General features: G+C 35.4%; 1 protein-coding gene and 1 pseudogene across 1 annotated transcript in view; both read right to left on the bottom strand.

Moving 5' to 3' along the window:
- Positions 1–3,366: 3,366 nt before the first annotated feature.
- LOC103068743 (glycerophosphodiester phosphodiesterase 1 pseudogene) lies at positions 3,367–4,096 on the bottom strand (annotated as a pseudogene).
- A 594-nt stretch (positions 4,097–4,690) lies between these two features.
- EFCAB7 (EF-hand calcium binding domain 7) overlaps positions 4,691–17,886 on the bottom strand; it is a 53,637-nt gene continuing 40,441 nt past the window's right edge. Inside the window, exons 12-14 of the mRNA XM_007464296.1 lie at positions 8,239–8,448; positions 5,982–6,089; positions 4,691–4,959 (exon numbers count right to left, since the gene is read on the bottom strand). Coding sequence (XP_007464358.1) covers positions 4,885–4,959; positions 5,982–6,089; positions 8,239–8,448 — 393 coding nt within the window. The 3' untranslated portion in view covers positions 4,691–4,884. The remainder of the gene's footprint in view (positions 4,960–5,981; positions 6,090–8,238; positions 8,449–17,886) is intronic.

The following is a 17,886-nucleotide window of genomic DNA, read 5'->3' as shown; positions in this document are numbered from 1 at the left end:
TAGTATCCACTTTACAAGTTAGAAATAATTTTTATATATTCTCTAATAAGAATGGGTGTATATGCCTGTGTATGGATGTATCCACAATATACAATATATTTCCCCAAAGCAGTCTTAGAAGTCATAAAGGACTTAATCCACTGCTGAGAAATATTATCAGTCTCTCTCTCTCTCTGGGGCATATGTGTGCACTAATGAATAATGAAATAATATGCTCACCCTCTGGTGGTCAAAACCAGAAACACATTTCCATTTTCCTGGATTATATCCAAAATATGATCACTGTGGTATATTAAGTTTCTGCTTCCTATTTAACTTATACCAAAAATAGATCTAAAAGAAGGCCACTGGCTTAAAAAAAAAAACAAAAAACCACAGGTCTACTACAATATGTAATGGAAAAATCAACAAACTTATTAAATATAGTAATTTAAGAATTACTTATGACAGCATTTGATAATTAACACTAATATGGCTTTAAAATATCGGAACTGTAAAATTTTAGAGTAGGAAGGAATTACAGCGATCATTTAGCCATTTCCCCTCCCATTTAAAACTTAGATAATGAAAAAATATTTCATTTTGTTTTAGTTGTTTAATCTGTTTCATGTAATTAATTACATGAAAAACAAAATCTGTATAAGTGGAACTGGATAGTAATGAGACCTTGTGTTTCTTTTCTTATGTTTCTATTTTTAACTTACAAATAGCCCAAGAACTAGGAAAAAATTATACCACATGTAAGTTTAAATTTTCTGCCCACTTTATTCAATCATCCAAAAAATATTTATTGTATATTATGGTTCCAATGGTATATGCTGGAATTGTAACTATCCCTGCTTTCAGCCTAGTGAAGGGTACAGATAAAACAGTAATTCCCATATAGGATGCTGAGTGTGACCACAAAGAGTGAGCACAAAGTAATAGGGCCATCAAAGTGGTCTTGGTGGGGGGGAGTAATCAAGAAAGCATTCTTAGGAAAACTGACATATTTGATGAGACCTGAAGGAAGAAGAGGAAAAGGGGAAGAAAGACTTATTCTATGGGCAAGAAGGAAATATTACATCCAAAGGGCCTGAGGTGAGAGAGAATGCAGAAACTGAGAGAAGGTACAGAAGTATGGTTGGAAGAAGCCTGAAAAGGAATGGTTGGAGGTTGGAAGAAATCTGGAGAATACGGTGTCAGAGAGATCAACAATATCTAACACTGGAGAGACTTCAAAATATCCACTGTGTTTAATGATAAGGAAGTTATGTATGTCCCTGGAAAAACAACCACTAGTTGAATTAACTGGAAAGAATGAATGGGAGTCAAAAAATGTAAGTATAGCAAACAATTCTTTCATGTCTTTTTGGTGTGAAGGGGAGGACAGAATAATGATAGAGATGGGGAATGAGAGGTTTCTTAAAGATGAAAAGTCTAGAACACATATAAATAATAATGAAAAAAAAGCTAATTTCGAGGAAGTGTTTGTAGGTAAAATTTTTTCATGGGGAACTTTAATGTAGATACCATGAAGATAGGAAGGGCACAGGAGAGACTTGGGGCATTTAGATGTCTTTTTCGTAAGTTGAATCCTTGTGATTTTAAAATTAAACAACATGAAAAGTTACCTTTGAAAATGTAATAGTCAATCTGCACAAAACTACCCTGAAAAAGGGTAGCAACTCTTGTATTTAAAGAAAACATTCTTACATGTTAATCAACTTTATTTTAGTTGAATAAAGAATCATTATCAACCTATGAGTCTGGTATTTCAGGACTTGAATTAATTTTTTCTGGATATTCTAGTACCACAGTACTGAGGTAATTCTTAAAAAATCATTTACTTAAAGGTCCAAAAATGGAACCCAGCTTATTATAATCATTAACTAGTTGATTCCCTTGGATTTTCATTTGCTTGGAAGAAAGTTTAACTTGAAACAAAATATCTTTCTTTTCTACTGAGTAATTGAAAACGGGACCATAAGATAGCTGGGTTTTTTCCCCTCTAATAAGTGAGTAATGGGAAGAAGAAAAAAGGCTTGGTATGTCTAAGTGGTGACAGTGGTGGAAGATAAGGCTTAAGTGCTCACTATTCTTTCTTGAGTCTCCATGTTCCAATGATACCACTTTATGTCACCTATCATTCTATTATAAAAAGCCTTTTTAAAACTTGCAGCAAAGATAGCAACTTTATCATATGCTTTTGGTAACAGAGCCAGATAATTTATTTCCTGCAACTCAATACTTTGTGTAATAGAATATAGGGCCACATTTATTTGACTTAGAAAGCATCTGGCAATTAATAAAATGCTTTCACATTGCATTACTTTTTAAGACATCATCTGAAGAATTCAAACTGCTAGATAATGACAACCCATTTTACAGACATCTAATCAAGGGCCAAAAATCCAAGTGACATTTAAACTATGTGCTAGCATGTGCTGGGTAAAAATAATATGCTGCTATACTGGTATTCATATTTCAAAAGCTGACATTTACTAGCCAAGCGTTCTGTTACTGATATGGCTACACAGTTCTTAATTTGCTTTTTAATATAGTATTTCATGCACTGTACTACTTCACTAATTGCTATTTAATTTCTATTATTTCAAAATACATTTAATTAAAAATACTCCACAGGTAAATCCATTAAACAATTTACCATCAGAACAAAATATTCCTACTGTTGTGATTAGATTTTGGCTTCTTTAATACAAAGATTAATTTCTCCAAATTTTGCTTTAATTATATTTCCTCATGGGAAAACGAAATACAGTATATAATTAAATGGCTGTTTCTGCATTCACTTTTTTATTCCTTTTAATGATTTTTAGTGTGGTCACAAGTTTGACAGCCATCATACATTGATAACATAGCTGAATACATTATTGAAATACATGTTACAAAAGCGTGGCAAGTTTTAAAATGTCAACTCTGAGTGATGGTGCATTTCCCGTGTATTTGCATCTGTACCCCCAAATTTCACAACTCGGTCTGTGCTTATCCTCACCAGGTTAAGGTGTATGCCTCACTTAGGTCAGGGCAGGAGCTGTTGTGCCTTTTTTTTTTTTTTTTTTTTTTTTTTTGCGGTACACGGGCCTCTCTCTCACTATTGTGGCCTCTCCCGCTGCAGAGCACAGGCTTCGGACGCGCAGGCCCAGCGGCCACAGCCCACGGGCCCAGCCTCTCCGCGGCACGTGGGATCCTCCCGGACCAGGGCACGAACCCGTGTCCCCTGCATCGGCAGGCAGACCCTCAACCACTGCGCCACCAGGGAAGCCTTGTTGTTCCTTTTTGCAGACCCAGACTTTCAAGAGCAAGTGTTGAACTCAGGCATTCCATGGAGCATGTTGGCAACACCAGACTTTGCTTTGGTTCCTATTACTTGTGTGAGCTACCTGATCTCCCAGGGTTTGGGCTAGCACAAGGGGTATTTTGATATCCCTGCATGAGACCAGCAGGCAGTTTCCGTACATGTTTCCTTGGGGAGGGGTTTGGGGGAGATTCTAGAACTGATGTGCAGTCTTCCAACACACTGTCTGATAGAGCTGGAACCAAGATGGGATTCATAGTAACTTTTTTTCATCAAAGGTATTAACCGTCCAAGCAACAAGCTGAATGCCTTTAGTTGACCACTTCTTCAAGTAGTTTGGGGATACAAAATCCTTTTGCGTGAGGAAACCTGAAATTCCACACAGGTACCATAAGATATTACGTATGCTCCAAGCAAACGAAACATCTATTACCACAAACATGGATTGTATCCAGAGAGTATCATAGTCCCATCTGCTGTATGGCTAAGGTTCCAAGGTCTGTGAGTTAAAGCCATTACTACACTGTGATCTGTTTGTCTCATAGATAACTTCTGGCAAGAAAGAGCAAATCATACTACTATTGTATAGTTGAGGAAATTCCATACACATTTCTTTAGAACATCAGTAGCCATATTTGCATGGCCTTTGACATCAAAGAAGACTGTGACGTTAAGGTTCAGGCACTCTGCTCCAGCTTCCCTCAGAGCAGGGATCTTCTCATCAGGGAAATTATTCCTGAATCTGTGATCTGCTGCAGGATTAAACTTTCTAATTTGTTCAAGTGTCAAATCACACATCGACCAGTCCCATCAGTCTACTTGTGCTACTGTATCTACTTGTGCTATTGTGCATTAAGATAGCAATCTCATCAGAAGTAAACGCAACATTCAACTGTTCTCTGACTCATTGTGACCGCCACTGCCAATGGCAGAAACTCGGTCCTGGGGCTTGAGCACCAGCAGAGCCCTGTGGGAGGGCACATGCTCAAGGCTGAAGAGGCGCCGCAGCAGGAGATAGAGGCTGCCGGTGAAGAAGCAAGCAGTGAAGGGGCTGCACGTCACCAGCCACAGCAGCAGCAGCAGGAAGGAGGACTCCTGGTCCTCTCACAGCCACATGCCTGTGACTATACTGGTGAGGATAGGAGTCCTGGATCCACTGGGCTCCTTGGACAGGCCAGAGCACAGGGATAAAGCACAAGGCACTCACTGCAGCTTGCCCATTTACATTTTATTCCAGGATTTTTTTGATAAATAAATCAAAAGTGTATAGGATTTTATAGAATTCATTGAGTATTACTTTTTAAAAGCTTACCTGTACTTTGATTTCAATTTACTAGTCATAAATGAAATATGCCCAGATTTCCCATTAAATTAATAAGAAGGCCACACATTAAAAAATTATTTCCATTTTAATAATAAAGTATATAATATGGACGTGAAATGTAAATGCATACAAATTAAATAGATTATTATGTACATCAGTTAAATTGATTAGCATTTTGTTGATCAACAAATAATAGACTAAACTTGAAATAATTCTTCTTAGTTTGATAGTCTCAAGCAAAATTATTTCCTAAAAACAGTGTTTAAGATATAAGGGAATACACACAATAATATATCCATTCTTGTCGTTCATTCAGAGGCATTACATGTTGACAAACCTGCATATAAAAATAGAAAGCCTTTACCTTCCTTTTATATACCGTAATTTGGGGCTAATTTTTCAATAGGACAACATTTCTAGAACCTATGTAAAAAATATCTCTGTGCAGATAAAATTCTTTAATATTTGTCCTTAGCAGGGACCTGCAATCTACGATCTGATGTCCAACAGGATAATCCAGCCTAAATTCTACGTAATATAGTATTTGGTAGTTGGTATTTGTGAGTGTGGGTAAAGAGGAGTTGTAGAAAGGGAAGTAAATATTCTTTCCTCATTAAGCCTAGAACATTTAAAAAAAAACATGATTGGGATAACAGAACAGATAAACTCTTCTTATCCTGTTTTAGCATGTTTTAGGATTTCACTGACAGTATGGAGAAAAAAAGGGAAAGAATAGAAAGTTTTTTCCTTTTTCCCTTGACTAAACTAGTTTCAGGGTCTACTGATCTCTCCCTGCCTTTGAACTCCTGGCTAAATCAGAAACCCAGAGTTCTGCTAACACCAGAACTTCAGCTATTCCTAGCTCTTGACTTAGTTGGTTATCTAAAACTCACAGGCATTTTCTCTTTTAGGTTACCTCAGAAAATCTTAATAATGTAGATAAAAATATTTTGAGTTATCAAAAGTCCTATTACTATTAACACTACTTTGTATTTCTATATAATATTCAATAATGCTTTCACATATATCATTATATTTTTATCTTTACATTAATTTTGTGAAGTACCTAAAACTGGTGACATTACATTAACTTTACACTTAAAGAGACTGAAACAAACAAAAAAGAGACTGAAACAGAGAAGTTAAGTGAATGTCCCATAATCACTGAACCAAATAGTGAGAACTGGATTAGAAACAGTCTCCTATCTCGTAGTACAGGATGGTACTAATACAAATATCATACTTAAAATAATTTTCTACTTTATTTCATAACTACATATTTATCCATAACATTAATAGCAAAAATGTTTTTTTCAGATTGATAAAACAAAAGGCTTTAATTAGAAAACAATGCATTACCATTGTAGATTTTGGTGCCACTTCTACTGCAAATATGTCAAGTCCTCTGTTGTTTACACAGTTTTTACTCAGCTCGTTGTTGATGTGAATAATCACTTTATTATCTGACTATAAAAAAAAGATTTTATAAGTTGCTAGTCCTTTCTTTACTAAATACATACAAACAAAATGATAATTGCAAAACACTTTGCAAGTCTTGTGATAGAGATATTCACAGGGTTCTATAGAAACAAAGAAGACATTATAGAAACACAGAAACATTAGCTCAGACTGGGGTATCACGGAAGACCTTATAGAAGAAGTGATACTGGAGATAATATATCATTGATAATGATAGCCTCTAGGATGGATAGCAAACAAGAGAAAGCAGAATGAAGCTGATAAATAAGAGAAATGTAGGAGTCCAAGTATTCCCCTGCTAAAGAACCTGTAATCACTCTCTAATGACTACAAAGGGGCAATATAACATTAGACTACTTGGATTCATCTCTCATCTCTTCTACTACTTAGCTCTGCGACCTTCTGTAAATTATTTAACATCCCTGTGCTTCAGTTTCCTTGTGTGTAGAATAGGAATAGTATAATACTTACCTCATTGGATTGTTGTGAGAAGTAAAAGCGTTAAAGTGACTGGCACATGGTAAGCTCTAAAATATTATTATTACCTCATTTTGGTGAAGGGAAATTTAACTTTCCTTGAGGGAAAAGGAGGTGGAGGGTTGAGAAATGAAGGTAATAGAGCAGAGGAATTGGGGTAAGGTAGTGGCTCTCTTCCACCCTTTTAATTCTAATGAAACGTAGAGGGCTCACACACACACAACCAAAACCAAACAAGAAAACATAGAGGGCAGAAACAGAAACATGCTGGATCTTAGGAACCACTCTCCAAAGTGTTATGATCCATTTGAACACTATAATCTACTGGCTGGGGAACCTACCTTATTTCATCAAGTCTAAACTCTTCTATCTTGTTTTCAAGATAACATATATAATCTGGACCCATTCAACCTACGTTATTTACCTTTCAAATACTTCTCCAAATAAAGCTCTCTGTTTCTGCAAAGGAGATATTCTCACTTTTTCGTCTATAGTTCACATTAACTCTTACTCATATTTCTCCTTATACTGTTTCTCCTGCTTCTAAAGGCTGCCTCTCTGCATATCTAAATCCTAGTTATCCTTCAAATCCTATACACGTTTAAATCCCACATCAGTTCTCTTCCCCCTAATCACAAACCCTTCCCCAACTTCTATAGTCCAATCTAACATCAAGTACAAGAGATACAAATACAGTTGAATTCCTATTGCACATACAAACAGTATTATGTAATTTAACATTTAACTGTTGTTTCGAGAGCATTCATTTTGCCTTTACAACTAGCCTATAAACTCCTTGACAGAAGAGACCATGTTATACTTTCTAGTGGCCCCTATGGTGACTATGAAAGTCACATAATATATATTCACATTGACTCAATACTCAGCCAAACCTTAAGTACTTTAAGAAATTTATGACAGGCATAAAAATAATGTAAATCTCACCCAGGAACTAAAAGAAATAAGCCAACAGTTCTAAAAACCTAGCCATCTTGAGTAAGGTTTTATAAAAACTTACAATTTCTAGAAAACTCAGTATATCTGACTTTAAGAATTTATGTGTGTATTCTCTTGACCTGCAATATCAATAGTAGCAGAGAAGATGGCCAAAGCCAGAAATAATTGGCTTGATAAAAACAGGTCCTGGACAGTAGAATATATTTAATTAGACAAAATGATGATAATCTGTAGGATTTCTGATACTGCAAAGTTTGTATAAAACAGCTGGGCTAAATTCTTTTCTTTACTTTGTTTATATTTCTTGAAAACATGATGTCCATTGTTTAAAATAGCTATGTATGTGTGAAGACTTTTAGTAGCAAACGAAATAAAATACTTTGTACCCAGATTATGCTCTATCTTCATAGATCTCCAAATATTTAATTTTCATAATATTTTAATAGAAAAACAATTCTCATAAAGAAACACAAAAAATAAATATCTAATAAATAAAGTAAATATTATATACCTTAAAAATATATAAAAATTATCATGCCCAGTCTGAGTTAGAAACTCAAAAAGAAAAAAGAATAAATTGACTATTATAGATATTATTAATGTAATGGAGTATTTAATTACTATGCAAGAATAGGGTGAGAAAGAAGATGGAACATAGTAGCAAACATTGCTGTTATGAGGAGAACCACCTCATAACCGATACCTTGTTTTCAATAACTGATGTTATCCAGGTGTCACACTTATAAGTATGTACAATTATATTTTCATAGCCATCCATTACTTTGGCATCGCCTTTGTTAAGAACAGATTTACAAATGGCCTTCTCAAGTTGCCCACTGCATGCCTCCATATGGACAGTTTTAATTCTTGGCTTGCATTTGTCTGCATAGATATCGATGACAAATGGGCATGCCTGAAATGAAAAATAAATCAAAGCTTGTTTTAGCCTTTTGATAGAATTTAAATTATTTATTATTAATATGTTTATCATATGACTTAAGAACATACTTTCTAGCTTGTCCTTCTGATACACATTTATGAGGAAAATTTTAGTACTATGAATTGACTAATAAAAAAGCATGAAATTCTGATTTTTTGGCTGCATATTAAGTGATAATGTTCATAGAAAAGGAAAGAAACCTACTTTACACCAACCCCTCCATTTGCTCTAAAGCTAACTCATGTCATGTTAGTTACTTAATTTCCTTTCCTAACTACAGAAAGACTACAGAAAGAATTCATCAACAGGCTCTAAAGAAATTATGTGAAACTCAATACATGAATATACAGCACCAAAAATAACTAAGTGTAGAAAAATTAATTCACACAGTTTATAGTTAGTGTAAAAGCACCTTTAAAAATCTGAGATCTAAAGAGATTTTCTGCATTTGGAAATAGATTTTTCTAATGTCTACTCTTTAGTCTCTACCATAGCCTACAAGATACTGCACATGGTAGCCTCTCTATACAGCCCAGTCTCCTGCCTTGCAGGACATGTTCCAGTTACTCTGCTTTTTCATATCCTAGAACAAATAAAGCTCTTTCCTGTGTCAGGGATTTCGTATGTAGTATTCTCCCTGCTTATAAGATTCATACCTTTTCACATATATATCTCATCCTCCTCTTTCAGGTTTAAGCTTAAGTGTCACTTGTGCAGAGAGAGTGGCTCTGGTCCCCCAATATCCTTCACTCCCCCACTGTTCTCTACTTTGGCCACTGGCTTGTTCCCTTCAAAACACTTTTGAAATAATTTTATTAATTTTGCATTTAATTAGCCATCCTCCTTCATGGAATGTCCATGAGGCCAGAATTTTTGACTATTTTATTCATCACTGTGCCTCTTTATTACAAGCTTACTTTATGTAGGCATTAAAGTGTATTCGTTGAGTAAATGAATGAATTCACACACATTGATGATCAGCTTTTTATTATGGGGACAAAAGATAAAAGTCTAAACTTAGTAGAACAATATACATTTTCATTTTGTTTTTTTAAGTTTAAAAATATTTAATGACTCCAATCTTTGGCAATAATAAAGTCACCTTTTTAAGAGAGAGTAGTCTGAAAAATCATTGGAAAAGAAAGCAGAAGATCTGAGTTTGTAATTGGGTTTTGCCATTTACTAGCTTTGTGATCTGGGGAAGTCACTTCACTTCTATGAGGCTCGGTTTCTTCATTGAGAAGGTGGGGATAAACAGTATATATCCTGCCAAGAGTTGCTAGAAATATCTAATAGGTAATATGTGTCAAAATATTTCACAATATAGAATTCTAAAATAAATTGTAATAACTATGATTATGGCATTTTAAAGGTTTAATTTATTTTTTCAGTACTGAATAGATTCTGGTATTATTCTACCATTTTTCAAGTCTTGCTTATTTGTTTTATTTGACCAAAGAGTATCAATATTACATTCAGATATCACTGACTGTAAACATCTTAAAGTCTTCGTTAAAGATGTATTCCCTAAAATTTTTAAATAAAATCTTATCTACTCTAAAAATGGTGCCCTTTAACCATATTACTTTTTTCTGTTCATGGATTAATCTTTTATTTACTTATCTTTTTTATCCTACTAAGTTAATATAGGAAGCATACAATAAGGAAGAAAACAATTCATTGTAAATTGGTAATTGTAAAAATATTAACAATATATAATAAGGAAGATGGGAAAGACTGTAAAAAAACCTAGATTAAGGCATGCTACAAAAATTTTGCACAAAGTGTGGCTCTTAGCTACCTGTTAGCCAAGATAAAACTGAAAGAGAGAAAAATCTGAAAGTGAAATCAAGAAAACACTCCCATTTACCATTGCAACAAAAAGAATAAAATATCTAGGAATAAACCTACCTAAGGAGACAAAAGACCTGTATGCAGAAAATTATAAGACACTGATGAAAGAAATTAAAGATGATACAAACAGATGGAGAGATATACCATGTTCTTGGATTGGAAGAATCAACATTGTGAAAATGACTCTACTACCCAAAGCAATCTATAGATTCAATGCAATCCCTATCAAACTACCACTGGCATTTTTCACAGAACTAGAACAAAAAATTTCACAATTTGTATGGAAACACAAAAGACCCCGAATAGCCAAAGCAATCTTGAGAACGAAAAATGGAGCTGGAGGAATCAGGCTCCCTGACTTCAGACTATACTACAAAGCTACAGTAATCAAGACAGTATGGTACTGGCACAAAAACAGAAAGATAGATCAATGGAACAGGATAGAAAGCCCAGAGATAAACCCACGCACATATGGTCACCTTATCTTTGATAAAGGAGGCAGGAATGTACAGTGGAGAAAGGACAGCCTCTTCAATAAGTGGTGCTGGGAAAACTGGACAGGTACATGTAAAAGTATGAGATTAGATCACTCCCTAACACCATACACAAAAATAAGCTCAAAATGGATTAAAGACCTAAATGTAAGGCCAGAAACTATCAAACTCTTAGAGGAAAACATAGGCAGAACACTCTATGACATACATCACAGCAAGATCCTATTTGACCCAACTCCTAGAGTAATGGAGATAAAAACAAAAATAAACAAATGGGACCTAATGAAACTTCAAAGCTTTTGCACAGCAAAGGAAACCATAAACAAGACCAAAAGACAGCCCTCAGAATGGGAGAAAATATTTGCAAATGAATCAACTGACAAAGGATTAATCTCTAAAATTTACAGGCAGCTCATGCAGCTCAATAACAAAAAAATAAACAACCCAATCCAAAAATGGGCAGAAGACCTAAATAGACATTTCTCCAAAGAAGATATACAGACTGCCAACAAACACATGAAAGAATGCTCAACATCATTAATCATTAGAGAAATGCAAATCAAAACTACAATGAGATATCATCTCACACCAGTCAGAATGGCCATCATCAAAAAATCTAGAAACAATAAATGCTGGAGAGGGTGTGGAGAAAAGGGAACACTCTTGCACTGCTGGTGGGAATGTGAATTGGTTCAGCCACTATGGAGAACAGTATGGAGGTTCCTTAAAAAACTACAAATAGAACTACCATATGACCCAGCAATCCCACTACTAGGTATATACCCTGAGGAAACCAGAATTCAGAAAGAGTCATGTACCAAAATGTTCATTGCAGCTCTATTTACAATAGCCCGGAGATGGAAACAACCTAAGTGTCCATCATCGGGTGAATGGATAAAGAAGATGTGGCACATATATACAATGGAATATTACTCAGCCATAAAAAGAAACGAAATTGAGCTATTTGTAATGAGGTGGATAGACCTAGAGTCTGTCATACAGAGTGAAGTAAGTCAGAAAGAGAAAGACAAATACCATATGCTAACACATATATATGGAATTTAAGGAAAAAAAATGTCATGAAGAACCTAGGGGTAGGACAGGAATAAAGACACAGACCTACTGGAGAACGGACTTGAGGATATGGGGAGGGGGAAGGGTGAGCTGTGCCAAAGCTAGAGAGAGGCATGGACATATATACACTACCAAACGTAAGGTAGATAGATAGTGGGAAGCAGGTGTATAGCACAGGGATATCAGCTCGGTGCTTTGTGACTGCCTGGAGGGGTGGGATAGGGAGGTTGGGAGGGAGGGAGATGCAGGAGGGAAGAGACATGGGAACATACGTATATGTATAACTGATTCACTTTGTTGTAAAGCAGAAACTAACACACCATTGTAAAGCAATATACCCCAATAAAGATGTTAAAAAAAAAAAAGTGAAAGAGAGTGTATTACATAGCTCTCAATATTTCCAAAAATGAAGGAAACTTTTTCCAGTTCTGAATTCCAAAAGGAATTTATACCATGAAATTCTTTTTTTAAAAAAAGAAGAGAAGGAAAAAAACTAGGCATACGTTTTGCTTATCAACGTCCAGTAAAGAACAAGTTATTGGGCTGCCCTGGTGGCGCAGTGGTTGAGAGTCTGTCTGCCGATGGAGGGGACACCAGTTCGTGCCCCGGTCCGGGAAGATCCCACATGCCGCGGAGCGGCTGGACCCGTGAGCCTGCGCGTCTGGAGCCTGTGCTCCGCAACGGGAGAGGCCACAACAGTGAGAGGCACGCATACCGCAAAAAAAAAAAAAAAAAAAGGAACAAATTATTGTTATGGTGACATAGGGGCAATGCTCTTGCAGGAGGAACAATAAAGAAGTTATGCTGCTCTTTGGAAGAGGATCTACCTTTATAAGTTGATAGAGAGAGTGGATAACCTATAATTCTAAAACTGAATTAGGGGGTTTAATAAGAAAAAATAAAGTAAAAGTGACTGGCTGTGCCTGACTGTAGAGGAAAAACATAAGACAAACTGAGAGTATATAGTAACTTATAGAATGTTTAAAATAAACTTTGGCTTACTAAAACCATTCAATTAATGAGATTTCAAACAAACCTAAGCCCTTTCCTAAATCCTAACCTGTAACTGATACTTTGGTTAGTCTTTGTGACACAATACCTACTAACTTAATAGGTGGGATCAAAATATAGCTCATTTAGATGTTAGATTACTGACATAATATACGACTCAAGAAATTGCCACAAAAAACGGTTCCTGAATCCTTATGGGCAAAAGACTCTACAGACATATTCAAACCAATTAGAACACAGCTCATAAGATTTTAAATGGATTCTTCCTAAATTATCATAAATTTTTTTTTTTTTTTACAAACATGAAAATGTTAGGTCATGCTCTAGGTATATTAACTCAGTAACATAGCACACATCAAAGAAACATTGCCTCTCAAAGCTAATACCTTAATTGAACAGGCTCATTGTCTCAGAGCACTTACAGGTATTAGTCAAAACTAAATCAGTCCAAATACCTTCAGATTTTGTATGAATCCTTTAAATAAAATGTTATCACATGTGTATATCCCTATCATTAATGGAAGTATTCAATATTTTTATACCAATTAATTAATTATGAATTATTACTTTCTCCCTGTATTACCATCTGCTGATTCAATACTTTCAACCCAACAACTCTATAACCCTTACTAAATAAGGAGAATCTCCTCATTATGATTCTGTAAATCAAGAAGTATCCATACCCAGAAAAAATTTTGGATGCTTCAATACCAAATCCTGACTTAATATTATTTGTTGATGGGGTTATATTAAAAAAATAAAAAGGACAATACCAGGCTTGACATACAATAAGTAGCCTAGTCTCTTTTGTAAAATCTATTTCCTTACCATGAAATAGCTTAGCTCAAATGATTAAATTATGGCTCTCTCTAAGGCATATCAAATCACTAGAAGAAGAGAGTAATATACACATACTAGCTAACAGCTAGTATGCTTTTAGAATAATTGACTTTTTAAAAATGTTATAGAAAAAAACAAGGGTTTTTTTGCGCTTTCTCAAGTGCTCTTTTTTTTATTTGCTGTACGCGGGCTTCTCACTGTTGCGGCCCCGCCCGCTGCGGAGCACAGGCTCCGGACGCGCAGGCTCAGCGGCCATGGTTCATGGGCCCAGCCTCTCCGCTGCATGTGGGATCTTCCTGGACCAGGGCACGAACCCGTGTCCCCTGCATCGGCAGGCAGACTCTCTACCACTGCGCCACCAGGGAAGCCCTCAAGTATTCTTTAAAAATGAACAACAAATACATTATTTGATACCTAAAATAATTGCTATCATAAAGGAAGAGACAGCAAAAGAAGTTCTATAGAAGCTAATATCTATACTATAGATACGACAGAAATACTTTAGAAGTACTATACAAATACTTTTAACAGACCATTATATTAAACAGACTACTCTGACTAAAGTCCTTATGTAAAAGCATTGTAAGAATAATAAAATAAAATCCATGGAAAAGTTCAAGGATTGCATTGTAGATATACAAATTTTGGCCTCCCAAATTCTGAAAAGAAACAATGGGTACAATCAGGTTATAAGAACCACGAGGATTAAGGTCTGACAAAACCAAAATAGCCACCTGGACTACAAAAATAAAGGATAAAATCCTCTGTGAAACAATTCATTCCAATAGGGACAAACTGGCTATAATATCAAACACTAAGGAAAAAACCTTCCTAGGATGATGAAGGATAAAGTCAGTCCATGCTTTATTTGTAACTAAATTAACCTAAAAAAATTGAGGGACATGAACTGAGACTATGCTCTAGAAGACTCTGGGCATGTCCAAGTTGAATTTATACAGTTGCCTCTCCTGCCATGGCTTCTGAATATGTCATACTAATAATAGCACATTTCTTTTCAGAATGGATCAAAATATTTCCCTGTTGAAAGGTCACAACCATCATGACTGTCTAGGATATTCCAAATTACTGATCGCGTGACAAGGGACACATTTAACTGGAACAATTATTCATAAATTTGGATTATGTACTCAAAAACATTTTTGTCTTTATCATTCCCAAATCTCTGGGAAAATGATAAGGGCCTTAACAGAATTAGAAAGATACATCCTTTAAAGATCCTAAAGTGAGGTTTTCTAGAGAACCTCCAGAAGCCAGCAGTACACAGAATTAACTGCTAACCCAGAAACCTTTCAATAAGCACATGACCATATGAAGTAAGAGGCTTCCTCTCGAGACCACTGGAGCAAGATTCTTCTATAGGTTAGTCTTCTTTGAACACTCTTGTTTATTCATAGCTTTCCTCTTTACTGATTTAAGGGTATATATGTCTGACTTAGCCTATCATGTTCTCCTTATTAGTAATACTGACTTTAAGGAAAATATGTTTGAACTATGAGAAATAAAAATGCAATATTTATTATTAGTCAGAGCACCAAGAAACAATATACCTACAATCCCACAAAGGATGATTACATGACTTGTGCAGCTTCTATGTGGAAATCAGACTATTTAATGCCAACCCAGAAGGAAGGCAAATTATTTTGTACAGCTATTAGTTAGGCCATTCCAAGGGCATGACTCTCCAATACCCTCAGTGGGTTATATTTCCTGACATACACCCCAAAAGAATAAAACCCTTTCTGCAAAAGACTCCTGAAGATAGTAAGCCAATTCGCAGCAGTTATGCCACTCCACATGATCACCAAAACATTGCTCCTTCATTTTGGTTGACACAGTAATTAATATAGCCTAAGCCCTGGGGGCACAACAAGCCAGTTGAGTTAAATTCTTTTACACAAACAGGTATAGATAATAAAAAAGCCTCACTTTCTTTTGAACAATCAGGGAGCAGTCTGCACGAATGCTAATACTTCAGGTTGTACCTGGATTAACACTAGAAGTAAAACTAACTAAAACTACAAAAGGCTATAAAAAATAGACTTAAGGAGTCCTTGGGGGTTTTCTTGGCCAAGTCTGGAAAATCTGGGGTCATGATTCTGGAGTGCCCTTCAGTCCTTTCTTATAATACTTCTAGTTGTACTTGTCTCAGAGTTTAACTGTTGTCCAGAACCTTAAAATGCTTCAGTAACTTAAAAAGTTACTTTCCCAACAGATGACTTAAAGGCAAAAACAGGATGAAATCATGATACATGCACAAACTGAAAATTAGATCTCCACAGAGGAAACCTCTTCAAAGAGAATCAACATCAGTGGTTGAGTGAATCTTTGATGGCTTTTTCTGCAGCCTTAGCTGGATGAAAATCAAAAGGAAAGACTGGGAATAAAAAAGTGCCCATAAACTTACGAAAAAACTGATTATTCTGTCATCATGGTAATGAGCAGTCATCAGAACTTGTTTTTTTCTTTAATATATATTTAATTTTTATAAGTAAAATAGTTAATTTACAATGTTGTGCTAGTTTCTGGTGTACAGCAAAGTGATTCAGTTATATACGTATGTATATATATAAACACACAGATATGTACGTATATATTATATATATATATTTTTTCATATTCTTTTCCATTATAGTTTATTACAAGATATTGAATAGAATTCTTTGTTCTATACAGTAGGACCTTGCTGTTTATCTATTATATATGCAGTGGTTTATCTATTTTATATATATAGTAGTTTGCTAATCCCAAACTCCTAATAATTTATCCCTACGCCCCTTTGTTCTATGTCTGTGAATCTGTTTCTGTTTTGTAAATAAGTTCATTTGCATCATATTTTAATTCCACATATAAGTGATATCATAATATTTGTCTTTCTCTGTCTGATTTACTACACTTACTATGATAATCTATAGGTCCATCCACGTTGCTGCAAATGGCATTATTTCATTCTTTTTTATGGCTGAGTAGCATTCCATTGTGTGTGTGTGTGTGTGTGTGTGTGTGTGTGTATTCCATTGTGTGTATGTATGTATATACCACATCTTCTTCATTCATTCCTCTGTTGATGGATTTTTAGGTTTGCTTCCATGTCTTGGCTATTATAAACAGCACTGCTATGAACACTGGGGTGCATGTATCTGTTTGAATTAGAGTTTTCTCTGGATATGTTCCCAGGAGCAGGATTGCTGGATCATATGGTAACTCTATTTTTAGTTTTTTAAGGAACATCCACACTGTTCTCCATAGTGTATGCACCAATTTACATTCCCACCAACAGTGTAGGAGGGTCCCTTTTCTCCACACGCTCTCCAGCATTATTTGTAGACTTTCTGATGATGGCCATTCTGACCAGTGTGAGGTGGTACCTCACTGTAGTTTTGATTTGCATTTCTCTAATAATTAGTGATGTGGAGCATCTTTTCATCTGTGTGTTGGCCATCTATATGTCTTCTTTGGAGAAATGTCTATTTAGGTCTCCTGTTTTTTGATTGCATTGCTTGTTTTTTGTTTTTGTTTTTGCTTTTTTTGACATTGAGCTATATGAGCTGTTTGATATTTTGGAGATTAATCCCTTGTTGGTCACATCATTTGCAAATGTTTTATCCCAGTCCATAGGTTGTCTTTTCACTTTGTTTATGGCTTCCTTTGCTGTGCAAAGCTTTTAAGTTTAATTATGTCCCATTTATTAATTTTTGCTTTTGTCTCCATTACTCTAAGAGACGAATCAAAAAAAATATTGCTTCAATTTATGTCAAAGACTGTTCTGCCTATGTTTTTCTCTAGGAGTTTTATGGTGTCAGGTCTTATATTTAAGTCTTTAAGCTATTTTGAGTTTATTTTTGTGTATGGTGTGAGGGAGTGTTCTAACTTCACTGATTTACATGCAGCTATCCAGCTTTCCCAACACCACTTGCTGAGGAGACTGTCTTTTCTCCATTGTATATTCTTGTCTCCTTTGTCAAAGATTAATAGTCTGTAGGTGTGTTTGTTTATTTCTGGGCTTTCTATTCTGTTCCATTGATCCATATGTCTGTTTCTGTGCCAACACCATACTCTTTTGATTACTGTAGCCTTGTAGTATTGTCAGAAGTCTGGGAGGATTATGCTTCCAGCTTTG

Source organism: Lipotes vexillifer, unplaced genomic scaffold, assembly GCF_000442215.2.
Source record: "Lipotes vexillifer unplaced genomic scaffold, Lipotes_vexillifer_v1.1 scaffold47, whole genome shotgun sequence".
NCBI classification, from domain to species: Eukaryota; Metazoa; Chordata; class Mammalia; order Artiodactyla; family Lipotidae; genus Lipotes; species Lipotes vexillifer.
Note: the sequence above shows the minus strand (reverse complement) of the source record. Positions and strands in the feature narration are given on the sequence as shown.